Source organism: Leopardus geoffroyi, chromosome X, assembly GCF_018350155.1.
Source record: "Leopardus geoffroyi isolate Oge1 chromosome X, O.geoffroyi_Oge1_pat1.0, whole genome shotgun sequence".
Classification (NCBI taxonomy): domain Eukaryota; kingdom Metazoa; phylum Chordata; class Mammalia; order Carnivora; family Felidae; genus Leopardus; species Leopardus geoffroyi.
The window spans coordinates 108,512,689-108,525,385 of NC_059343.1; the positions used below are offsets into that span (position 1 = coordinate 108,512,689).

A 12,697-nucleotide genomic window follows, 5' to 3' on the forward strand; every position below is an offset into this window, starting at 1 on the left:
AAAAATTAAGAAAAAAAACATTCTTTAACTCCTGCATCTCCTTTACAACTTTTGCTTTTTCATCAGTAGACAGTGGGTGTTCTGAGCCATCTTTAGATTCCTTTGTGCCTGTTTCAATCAGTGCAGAAAGGTGACTATCATATTTGCAGGTCTTAATCTTGGGGGATTCAGTGGTCTCATTATTTTTAGGTCCAGAGGTTTTACGTTGTCTTCTCCTGTGATGAGTTTTTCCCATAACTGTTCTTTCTTTGTGGGCAGAAGATGGTCTTACAGGTGCTGCTGGTTGCTGTAGTGACCTGTCAGCTGTGTCTGTACAGACCTCTGCCTGAAATTCCTTACTTAGTTCATATAGAAGCATTTCACTGCATGTGCTACAGCAACTCGCACTATTTGAAGAGAAGGTAGAGTCATCAGACGATGGGTATGTAGTATTTTGCAACCTTTCTTCATATTTTGTGATGGCTGGGTATAATATACTGGTCACTGCAGCCACAACCCAGGTCATTATATTATGAATTATATTGTTCAGTTCTTCTGAAGTTACCTGGAAAGGAGGTAAGCAGGACACAAGGGAAATCATATATGAATTTCTTTTAGGGACAGGTGCTACCTTTAATTCCTTATATCAAAGAATGCATAGCTAGAATCCAGCAATGGTGTATAGGATGAACACAGCAAAACATCTATTTAGAATATCTAATTTCAAGTTGGTTTATTCTCTGTGGCTGCGATCTATTCTTTGAATAAGATTCCCTTTGATTCAAATCACTTGGAACTTTGATTTTCAGCATTTATTGCTGAGCATAAATGGCTTCCTGGCTAAAAAAATAGCCAAGTGGCTGGGACAGATGGCCTTAACAGATATATTCAGAACATTTCATCCTAAAGCAACAGAATACACATTCTTCTCAAGTGCACATGGGACATTCTCCAGAATAGATCACATACTGGGTCACAAATCAGCCCTCAACAGATACAAAAAGAGGAAGTTCATACCATGCATATTTTGAGATCATAATGCTATGAAACTTCAAATCAACCACAAGAAAAAAATTGGAAAGCCCTCAAAATACATAGAGGCTAAAAAACATCCTACTAAAGAATGAATGGGTGGGGCATCTGGGTGGCTCAGTCAGGTGGGCGTCTGACTTCAGCTCAGGTTATAATCTTGCAGTTTGTGAGTTCTAGCCCTGCATTGGGCTCTGTGCTGACAGTCAGAACCTGAATCCTGCTTCAGATTCTGTGTCCCCCTCTCTCTGCACCTAACCCACTCACACTCTGTTTTTATCTCTCTCAAAAATAAATAAACATAAAAAAAATTAAGAATGAATGGGTTAACCAGGAAATTAAAGAAGAAATAAAAAATACATGTAATGAAATGAAAATGAAAACACAACAGTCTGAACCCTTTGGGATAGAGCAAAGGCAGTCATCCTAAGAGGAAAGTACATTGCAATTCAGGCCTATCTCAAGAAGCAAAAAAGGTCCCAAATACACAACCTAACCTTATATCTAAAGGAGCTACACATGGAGCAGAAAATAAAGCCTAAAGCCAGCAGAAGAAGGGAGATAATAAAGATTAGAGTTGAAATAAATGACATAGGCGGGGTGCATGCATGGCTCAGTCAGTTGAGTGTCTGACTTTGGCTCAGGTCATGATCTTGGTTCATGAGCCCAAGCCCTGCATTGGGCTTTGTGCTGACAGCTCAGAGCCTGGAGCCTACTTTATATTCTGTGTCTCCCTCTCTCTCTGCCCCTCCCCGACTCATGCTCTGTCTCTCACTCTCTCTCTCAAAAATAAAAAAAACATTGAAAAAATTTTTGAAAAAAAAATGACATAGGAAAAAACCCCCAGTAGAAAAGATCAATGAAACTAAAAGCTGGTTTTTTGAAAGAATAAACAAAATTGATAAACCCCTAGCCAGACTTATCAAAAAGGAAAGAGAGAGAACCCAAATAGATAAATCATGAATTAAAGAGGAGAGATCACAAGCAAATACACGGAAATAAAAACAGTAATAAGAGAATACTATGACAAATTATATGCCAACATATTGGGCTATCTTGAAGAAATGGACAAATTCCTAGAAACTCACACACTACCAAAACTGAAACAGGAAGAAATAGAAAATTTGAACAGGCCCATAACTGGCATAGAAATCGAATCAGTTATCAAAAATCTCCCAACAAATAAGAGGCCTTGTATTTCCTCCCAACAAACAAGGGGAATTCTACCAGACAATTAAAGAAGAGTTAATACCTATTCTTCTCAAAACTGTTCCAAAAAACAGAAATGTAAGGAAAGCTTCCAAACTCATCTTATGAGGCCACATTACCTCGATTCTAAAACCAGACAAAGACCCCACCTAAAAGGAGAATTACAGGCCAATATCCCTAATGAACCTGGATGCAAAAATTCTTAACAAGATACTAGCAAATTCAATAGTACATTAAAAGGATTATTCACCATGATCAAGTGGGATTTATTCCTGGGCTGAAGGGCTGGTCCAATATTTGCAAATCAATCAATGTGATAAACCACATTAATAGAAGAAAGGATAAGAACCATATGATCCTTTTCATAAATGCAGAAAAAGCATTTGAAAAAAATACAGCATCCTTTCTTGATAAATACCCTCAAGAAAGTAGGGATAGAAGTAACATACCTTAACATTATAAAAGCCATATATGAAAGACCCATAGCTAATATCATCCTCAATGGGGAAAAACTGAGAGCTTTTCCCCTAAGGTCAGGAACACGACATGAATGTTCACTATCACCACTGTTGTTCCACATAGTACTGGACGTCCTAGCCTCAGCAATCAGACAATAAAAAGAAATAAACGGCATACAAATTGGCAAAGAAGTCAAACTTTCAAACTTTCAAACTTTCACTTTTCACAGATGACATGATGCTCTACATGGAAAACCTGAAAGACTCCACCAAAATACTTCTAGAAGTGATATGTGAATTCACTCGCAGGATATAAAATCAATGTACAGAAATTGGTTGCATTTCTATACACCAATAATGAAGCAGCTGAAAGAGAAATCAAGGAATCTATTCCATTTACAATTGCATGAAAACCCATAAGATACCTAGGAATAAACCTAAGCAAAGATGTAAAAGATTTGTATGTTGAAAACTACAGAAAGCTTATGAAAGAAATTGAAGAAGACACAAAGAAATGGAAAAATATTCCATGCTCATGGATTAGAACAAATATTGTTAAAATGTCTATACTACCCAAAGCAATCTACACATTTAATGCAATCCCTATCAAAATAACACCAGCATTCTTCACAAAGCTAGAACAAACAATCCTAAAATTTGTATGGAACCAGAAAAGACCCAGAATAGCCAAAGTAATGTTGACAAAGAAAACCAAAGCTAGAGGCATCACAATTCCAGACTTCAAGCTGTATTATAAAGCTGTAGTCATCAAGACAGTATGGTACTAGCACAAAAACAGACACACAGATCAATGGAACAGAATAAAGAACCCAGAAATAGACCCACAATTGTATGGCCAACTAATCTTCAACAAAACAGAAAAGAGTATCCAATGGAAAAAAGTTCTTCAGAAAATGGTGCTGGGAAAGCTGGACAGCGACACACAGAAAAATGAACCTGGACCACTTTCTTACACCATACACAAAAATAAACTCAAAATGGATAAAAGGCCTAAATGTAAGACAGGAAGCCATCAAAATCCTAGAGGAGAAAACAGACAGCAACCTCTTTGATCTTGGCCACAGCAACATCTTACTAGACATGTCTCTGGAGGCAAGGGAAATAAAAGAAAAAATGAACTATTGGAACCTCATCAAGATTACAAGCTTCTGCACAGTGAAGGAAACAATCAACAAAACTAAAAGGCAACTTATAGAATGGGAAAATACATTTGCAAATGACATATCAGAGAAAGGGTTAGTATCCAAAATCTATAAAGAACTTATCAAACTCAACACCCAAAAACACAAATAATCCAGTGAAGAAATGGGCAGAAGCTATGAATAGACACTCTTCCAAAGAAGACATCCAGATGGCTAACAGATACATGAAAATATGCTCAACATAACTCATCATCAGAGAAATACAAATCAAAATGACAATGAGATACCACCTCACACCTGTCAGAATGGCTAACATTAACAACTCAGGCAACAACAGCTGTTGGCAAGGATGTGGAGAAAGGGGAACCCTTTTGCACTGCTGGTGGGAATGCAAACTGGTGCAGCCACTCTGGAAAACAGTAGGGATATTCCTCAAAGAATTAAAAATACAGGTCCAACACAGCAGCTGCACTACTAGGTATTTATCTAAAGTATACAAAAATGCTGATTTGAAGGGGCACACGCACCCCAATGTTTATAGCAGTGCTATTAACAATAACCAAATTATGGAAAGAACCCAAATGTCTATCAACTGATGAATGGATAAAGGAGATGTGGTATATATATACAATGGAATTCTACTTGGTGATCAAAAAGAATGAAATCTTGCGATTTGCAACAACATGGATGGAACTAGAGTGTATTATCATTTTATTTTATTTTTACTACTATTTTTTTAATTTTATTTTTTATTTTTAAAAATTTACATCCAAATTAGTTAGCATATAGTGCAACAATGATTTCAGGAGTAGATTCCTTAGTGCCCCTTACCCATTTAGCCCAACCCCCCTCCCACAATCCCTCCCGTAACCCTCAGTTTTTTCTCCATATTTATGAGTTGGAACTAGAGTGTATTATGCTAAGTGAAATAAGTCAGTCAGAAAAAGACAAATATCATATGATTTCACTCATGTGGAATTTAAGAATCAAAACAGCTAAACATAAGGGAAGGGAAGGAAAAATAAAATAGAGAGGGAGGCAAACCATAAGAGAGTCTTAAATTCAGAGAAAAAAAAGGGTGGCTAGAGGGGAGGCGGGTGGGGGCATGGGCTAAGTGGGTGATGGGCATTAAGGAGGGCACTTGCTGGTATGAGCACTGGGTGTTATAAGGAAGTGATGAGTCACTGGTTCCTACTTCTGAAAATAGTACAACACTGTATGTTAAGTAACTTGAACTTAAATACATAAATTTAAAAATAGCCAGGTGGGTGTCTAAGCTCATAGAAAACCAATGCTCTGGCAAAAAGACAGACTGTGTTTATGATCCATGAAATAATTCTTAAAAATACAAACCAGATTACCTCTAACAAACTATTTCAGAAAACAAATTTGCCTCCAAAACATTTATATGCCTTTGCAGAGGTAGCCTCTTTTTATGTAGGCATCTATTCAGCTATGAGGCAATAGTGAAAAAGTGCCACAGTGGAGTGGTCAGCCTGTGGGCTCTGTGGCCTGCCTGTTGTTGCCTTCCTCTGAAAGTTCACTGTGCTTTTATATATGCTGATGACTACAGCTACTTGTTAAGGCTTAATTAATGGTTGACTATTAGTACTGATGATTTAGGGGAAGTGAACAGGGTTTGGGTTCAACAAAAGAATTCTCAGTGCAAACTGTCTTGGATAGGGAGACAGAGGATGGCTCAGAAGTAAAGAAACACATTCATTTAGGTCCAAAAGGCTGAGATACACCTGAGACTCAAAGGGCCAGAAGGCTGAGCAGTAGGAGGAAGTTGGGGGTCCTTCACTATGAGCTGAAGTAGAACCCAAGGACCAGAACTGAATGACATTTTCCTCAATGGTTAATTGTACTCACTGTCACACCTAAGACTGGACTGGGGCCAGATGCAAATTGCACCTGGAAAACTCTATTTGTTTAGGTACTTCTACTTATTGAAGATATATTTTGGGAACATAAAAATCCTCCTGCCTATAATAAAATAGTATTTGTTTTGAAGTTATTGTTACCCTCAAGACATCTAGACCAAGAATGCATACCTTCCACAGAAACTCTTATTTTTCAAAGCTGTGCATAAAAGTCAGCGGCAGCAAAGGCTGGATGCCTGGCATTCTGGCTATGCATTGTTTGATATCCTGGCATTTGGGCACCAGATTCCCTATAATGTGGTTGTTGCCTCCCAATTACCTCCAAAGTTACCTTCCAGGTTGTTCGGGTTTAGGCCAACATTCAATGAAAAGTTAGCACCTTGTTGTAGGTAGCATATCTCTCATGATCCATTAGAGGTTTGAGAGCCACTACAGGGAAAAGCCAGTTTTTCCACCCCAATTCCCAAATATTTTAATGCTTTTTTATTGTGATAAAGTACACATAACATAAAATGTACCATTTTACCATTTTAAAGTGTAAAGTTCAGTGGCATTAAGCACACTCATAATGCCGTGCAAACATCACCACTATCTAGTTCTCTTAATGCGTTCTTTGTCACCTACTGCTTGCACTAGAAAATGGCTATTGAGTTTGAAAAACATAGTCTGGGATGATAACATATGGTTGAAAAACACTTGTTTTACATAAACATGGCTGAAATCAAACACTTCTAACATCTAACCATTAACAGGTAAGTTACTTACCTTCTTGATCTAAATTGGTCCAAATCTGTTCCAATACATATGAGCCAAGAATTTCAATATATATTATTTTCTTAATACCAGAGAAAATGTACAGACGTCCTACATTATTACTCATAAGGTAGCAGAGAAGAGGCATTTCCAATCTTGGTATATAAAATAGGGGCATTCTTATAATGAAGTGAACTGTGATAAATAGAATCTGATTTTCACCTTATTCTCACTATACTATTAAACCAAGAAATATCCTTTTGGTGCCAGTATGTCTATGTCTTTGTGTTTGTTGCTTGTTTTCTGAATTGAGCAGGTGTATGTGTGAAAAGTGTGTGTGTGCTACTCCCCTGAACCTCTCTCATGTTCACGATTCCTCTGTCTAGCCCTAGAGTTGGGGCTCATCAAATTCACCCTCTGATCTTGGCCTGGTCCAAGTTGCAGTTCTCAAGTGACCAGGTATTTCTTGTGATGGAGTATGACCCTAAGATTTTCCTTACTCCTAGGAAAATTAAGAGACAGATCTAGGCATCCTGGTTCACATGCCCAAGGGACAGGATGCTCAGCCCTAAGCCAGATCTTAATAGTATGCAAAGGCATTTCCCTTAATGGCTTCCCATTATGGAGTGGGTTTGTGGTATTTGATGCTTTTCACCTAGTGACTAAAGCTCCTAATGCTCCATCAATATATCCTCCTGAGCCCCCCTGCCCAAAGGGCCAATAACAGTAACTTTGGACCCCTGCAAAACTCGAGATTAACTGAGAGTGAAAGTCAAGGAAGAGAAGAAGACAAAGACGGAAACTGACTAACGTCAACAGATGATTTTGCTCATTGTCTGATTCACAGATTTTTCTCTAATCTCATATTACAAAATATCCTTAACATGTTGCTTTATCAGTGAATTTCATTGTACATACTTTTACTTGACAGCAGTTATGATAGTTTTGTTGTCTGAAAAGTAAAGAGAGATTGATTTTATTACTTCTGATTTATAATTTATGTAACTTTCCCCCCAATTCCTAATCAGTGAATCAGATTGTCTCCTTTGTACTTGGAGATTTTTTTTTCTCCATAGCAACTCACAAAAAAGAGTAAGTTTTATTTTTTGTCTAATCCCCCTATTTAGCCTCCTACTTAGATACTGGCCTGTGGGTATAGGACATGCTCCATTACTCTGGAGCAGAATAATTGCTGCATAAACAGTAGAATAATAAACAGCTGCTGCATAAACTAACATCTGTCTGAAGTTACTACTCATGAACCACCTTAGCCAAGTTTGTTTTGTAGTGAGTTGGGAAGAGTATGGGGTTGGAGAGAGAGGGGGTGGGCTAGTCCTTTCTGCCTGCTCTGCTTGATCAGAGCTTCCAGATAATTCACTTTCTGCCCACCTCCTCAAAACTCCTAGTCTCCTCCCTTTCACACTACAGTAGAAAAAGACCCATGGATGATTATTGATAATGGTGGATTAAAATAATGGGTTTCTGATCACATGCAATACCAAATTAGATGTAGCCCTTTTCTAAGTATCATAATATTCTATCCTGTGCTTTTTTCTCTTTTTTAAAAGTTTTCATTTTAATCACCCTGTGCTCACCACAACAAGCACACTCCTTAATCCCCATCACCTATTTCATCTCTCTTCTGGTAACATCAGTTTCTTCTCTCTAGTTAAGAGTCTGTTTCTTGGTTTGCCTTTTTTCCCTTTGCTCATTTGTTTTGATTCTTAAATTCTACATGAGTGAAATCATATGGTTTTTATCTATCTCTTACTGCCTTCTTTCACTTGGAATTATACTCTCTAGGTCCATCCATGTTGTTGCAATCTATTCTATGTTTTCAGCAGAATTCGTTATTATCACCTACTACATGGAACCAAAAATATATTTTACTAAATTGTAGCAAGAGAACCACACAATCATATAAATTATAGAATACTAAAAAAGTTTAAAAAAACAAGGCCTAAGACTGTAATTTTGATTTATATTATATTTTCCTGCCTACATAGATCATTTGCCTCTCTTCTTCCTGACCTCCTTAAAGGAAAAATGGCACTCTACATTTTTACTTGGCCTGCCCTTATGTTATCAAAATTACTTTTTTCTCCAAGGCCTACAATTCAATTTTGAGAAATACAGCCAGTCTCTGAAATTACAACCTGACTCCTAGTGGGAAAAGAAAAACTTATAGGTCTCAGCTAGGGTTAGGTAGCAATAGCCCATCCTCAGACTTGGAGCGTTTTGCAATATGGAACTAGAACATGAATGTGGATGTCAGTGACACAGTTCCTATCCTTTGGCTTCATTTATTTTTCCGACACTCAGTTTCTTAGGCCAACTTCAGCACAATTTCCTTCTTGTAGGTCCTCTGCAACCTAATACATCCAGACTCTTTTCTGCTTTCTCTGCCTCACACCATACACAGCAAGTGGAACCCAGTGAGTTCTGTGTATTTGTTGCTCTCTGTCCCCACAGGCTTTCTGTCCCAAAGGCATGCATTTAGATAAGAGGAAATGGCAAATATCTGAGAACAAAACTAACAAGATAAATGAGGAAGCCTCGTAGAAGGCCACTAAAAAATAGTTGTAATATCAGATGCAATCTACAATCTGCAATGAATTATCAGATTCTCACTGGTGTCAAATGAACAGAAGCATGCAAATGAACCTGCTGTCATATTGGAAAGTTCCATCACAATTTCAGGAGTGACATGATATTTCATCTACTTTTCCCTAGTCTTCGGTGGTTTTCCCCGATAGATTGATGCCATTAAAGTGTCTAAAGGTTAGGTCATTTGTACTGCTCACTTTCTACTTCTTAAATAAAGAGGGCAGCGATATTAATGACCATTATTTCAGAAGCCCCAAAGAGAAGGCACACTTTTTCACAGTTTAACTTGCCATTTCACAAAGCTATAAATATACCTCTCTGCTTCTGATCTTCTCCTCTGTACAACCTCGCTTTAGTCCAGAAGATAACTTAAAGATATCTTCACATGGTTGGCCAGCCATCCCTTGAGGATTAATGTGACAAACATAAAATTTAGTCTGCCTAGTCCTCTGAATACCTAATTTTTAATCTAATTGGTGGTGTTCTGTTTGTATCTCAGACCCATAGCTTTGAGGTGATGGCTTACACCTCTTGATCATCCACATGCACAGTCCATTCTATTGCCAAATCCATTTACTCATTCCAGTGGCTAAGTGGGAATTAAAAGCATCACTTCTGTATCCTAACATCAGTGGTTTAATCTGAAAGCCAAAACTGGGTGGTTCCATGGGTGGCCTTCCCTTTTCCTGACTTTTCCCTTTTCCTGGCATTTTATCCACTGCCCTTCCCTCAGTTCACTCTCTGGCATTCCTCAAGTCTCCCTGTCTTTTGTCCTGATGTTTTGTAAAGAACAACTGAGGTCAGAGGTAGTGCTTTATTTATCGTTGTATTCCAATACCCAGAACTATACTCTGAACATAGTAGGCTCCCAAGAAAGTTTGGCACATAAATTCCCATTTAACATGTTTTGGATGCATACTTGTCTCTACTCCAAAAGGAAGGCCATTGTGCAGGCCACAAATCATTAATGGACTTCTGTAATGGGCACCGATTTAAGTATCTTCCATTTGTCCTACATGCTGCTGTCACAGTTGTTCAGCAGAGTTACTGACTTGATAATATCACAGTCCTCCTGAAAGCCATTAGACTGTCATTCAGTGAATGAAATACAGACTTCTGAGCATAATCTTCAGGGTAAAAGACTCACTGCCTTCTTTACTGTGTTTCTCCTGTCATCTTCCATCCCAATCATAAGAACATGCTCAATATCTAAATGCAAAGCTTAATTATTACAACTGTCTACCCCACCACGATCTTATCACATTTCCCTCCTCTTGTCCTGATTTCTTTGGTTTCTAATTCTATTTTAAGGCTCCTGTGTATGGTCCTTGGTTAAGCATTAGGAAAAACAGAGAAATGAGGATTTGAGAGGAAGAGAAGGGAGAGAGGTAAGTGGTGGAACAGATGTGATGCATCTGTTGATGCATTGAGCTTTGTGAAGCAATGAGATGCATCAAAGAGGACTAAGCTCAAGCCCCTGAACCTGTGTTCCTCTCTGTAAGGTAAGGGAATGTGACATGGGTGCAATGGGCAGAGCCAGACCAGATGGTGTCGTTAGCTATGTTTTGGTGTGCTCTGGCCTGGAATTGTCCTAGGGATAGCTGAAAGTATTTTAACACCGTCTATTTGAGAAGAATGGGGAAGAAGCTCCAGGTCATGAGCAAAGTTCTTCCTTTTAGCCGAGCTAAGATTTTTAGCAAAAGGGTACCCAGAGCATTTGCTTTTGAAAAGACTCACGTGATTCTGTAGTTCTGTAGTCTAGTATAGTGGATGGCAGGAGGAAGATGAGAACAGGGATGAATACTTTCTAAAACTACATAATCACTATTCCTCACCTTTATTTCTTTAAACTGTCCTAATAGTGGGCTAGTCAGTTTCCTTCCTTCAGCATCTTTACATCTTATGAGTACTCAGTAAGTCAGACAAACTGACTTCATCACTCTGAAGCTCAAAATCCTTTTTCTAGGAAGCTTACTCTGAATGTCAACACCATTTACCACCACACGCTGCTTCACCTTACCCAACCATTTTCATCAGAATTTGGAATTTATAAAACCTATCCTGGACCTCATTTGGTTTGAGTGTTTAAAACATGATGGTGTTGGATATTTGTGTTCCATCAGGAGTTATTTTTTTTTTAATTTTTTAACATTTATTTATTTTTGAGACAGAGAGAGACAGAGCATGAACGGGGGAGGGGCAGAGAGAGAGAGGGAGACACAGAATTGGAAGCAGGCTCCAGGCTCTGAGCCATCAGCCCAGAGTCCCACACGGGGCTCGAACTCATGGACCTTGAGATCGTGACCTGAGCTGAAGTCGGACGCTTAACCGACTGAGCCACCCAGGCGCCCCAGGAGTTATTTTATATGCACAAAATATTCAAGTTTGAGGGGAACAGCACTTTAGCAGAATAGGTGGCCACAAGATTGGAGGGCTGAAAGGCACCTAGGCCCCCAAATAAACACCTTTCTCCACTGTCCTTGATTTTGCCTCATTAGAGATTCATTACTTTAGGTTACAGTACAAATATCCTAAAGATGGGGTGACAGATTAAGTCATTAATACTATATGACAAACTAATTCATCATCATTAGAAAACCAATAACCTCAAAAGGCACGAGTAATGTATGTTTGAATGTGCAGAGGGGAAAAGAATAGATCTAGATCCTGGAAAGCTACCTGGAAAGAAGAGGTAGTATTACCTGAAAGGGGAATGAAGACCCTGCGTGTTAGGGGAACACAGAACAAAAGTGGTGACTAGAGAGAAGGTAAAAGAACATACACAACTTTGCCAACTTTACAATTTTAGCTTAGTCCCAAGAGGTCGCAAAAAATGAATGCAGGCAGAACTGCAATAACTGAGGTGTCCATGGGAGCATCCGCCCTCAAGCAGCACTCCTGTGTAATTATTAAAGTGTTAATTTAAAATAACACATTACATTATTAAGTTTTACTAGATACTTACTTAATTGGTGAATCATGAGAAGCAAAGACTCCTTGAGCTACAGGTGAATTTTCAGAGAGAGAAAGAAAATTATTACTTGTTGGTATCTTTCACAAGTAATGGTGTAGATTGTAAAATGGTAATAAACATGTACTAATATGTCTTTATTCCCTGCTGTCACTGCTGTGTTTAAACCCTCCATCGACTCCCAGGGAGGCATAAAATATACTTTAAGATCTGGGGTGATTGCCTACCTCACCAGCCTCATCTCTGGTCACCATTGTACATGTATTCTATGCTCCAGAGACACTGAACAACATGCAATTCCCTTTGCCTGTGCCCTTACTATTTCCTTTATAACTCTAGTATCCCTCTCTTAAATTCTTCATCTTTTAGGATTCACTCAGCTTGTGTCACCTCTTTCAGAGAGCCTTCCTTGAAATCTGCCTAGATAGACAGGCATCCTCTTTCAATGCTCCTGAAGCACCCTATACTTCCTTCTCTTATAGGACTTACTATGCTATGGTTTACAGTGCCTGGCATATAGTAAACACTCAATAATACTTATTTATTGAATCAATTCTTTAACATAGATGTTGGATCAATGTTTGTTTATTAGTCTAACAGTCATAATCTCTTTCCACTCAAATACTGTCTTTGCATGACATCTAG

General features: G+C 38.5%; 1 protein-coding gene across 1 annotated transcript in view; it reads right to left on the minus strand.

Moving 5' to 3' along the window:
• Nucleotides 1-12,697, minus strand: part of LOC123594700 (fibrous sheath-interacting protein 2-like) — an 89,296-nt gene that overhangs the window by 42,181 nt on the left and 34,418 nt on the right. The window contains 3 exon segments of the mRNA XM_045471604.1: nucleotides 20-544; nucleotides 7,393-7,426; nucleotides 12,047-12,083. Of these exon segments, the coding sequence (XP_045327560.1) occupies nucleotides 20-544; nucleotides 7,393-7,426; nucleotides 12,047-12,083 (596 nt within the window).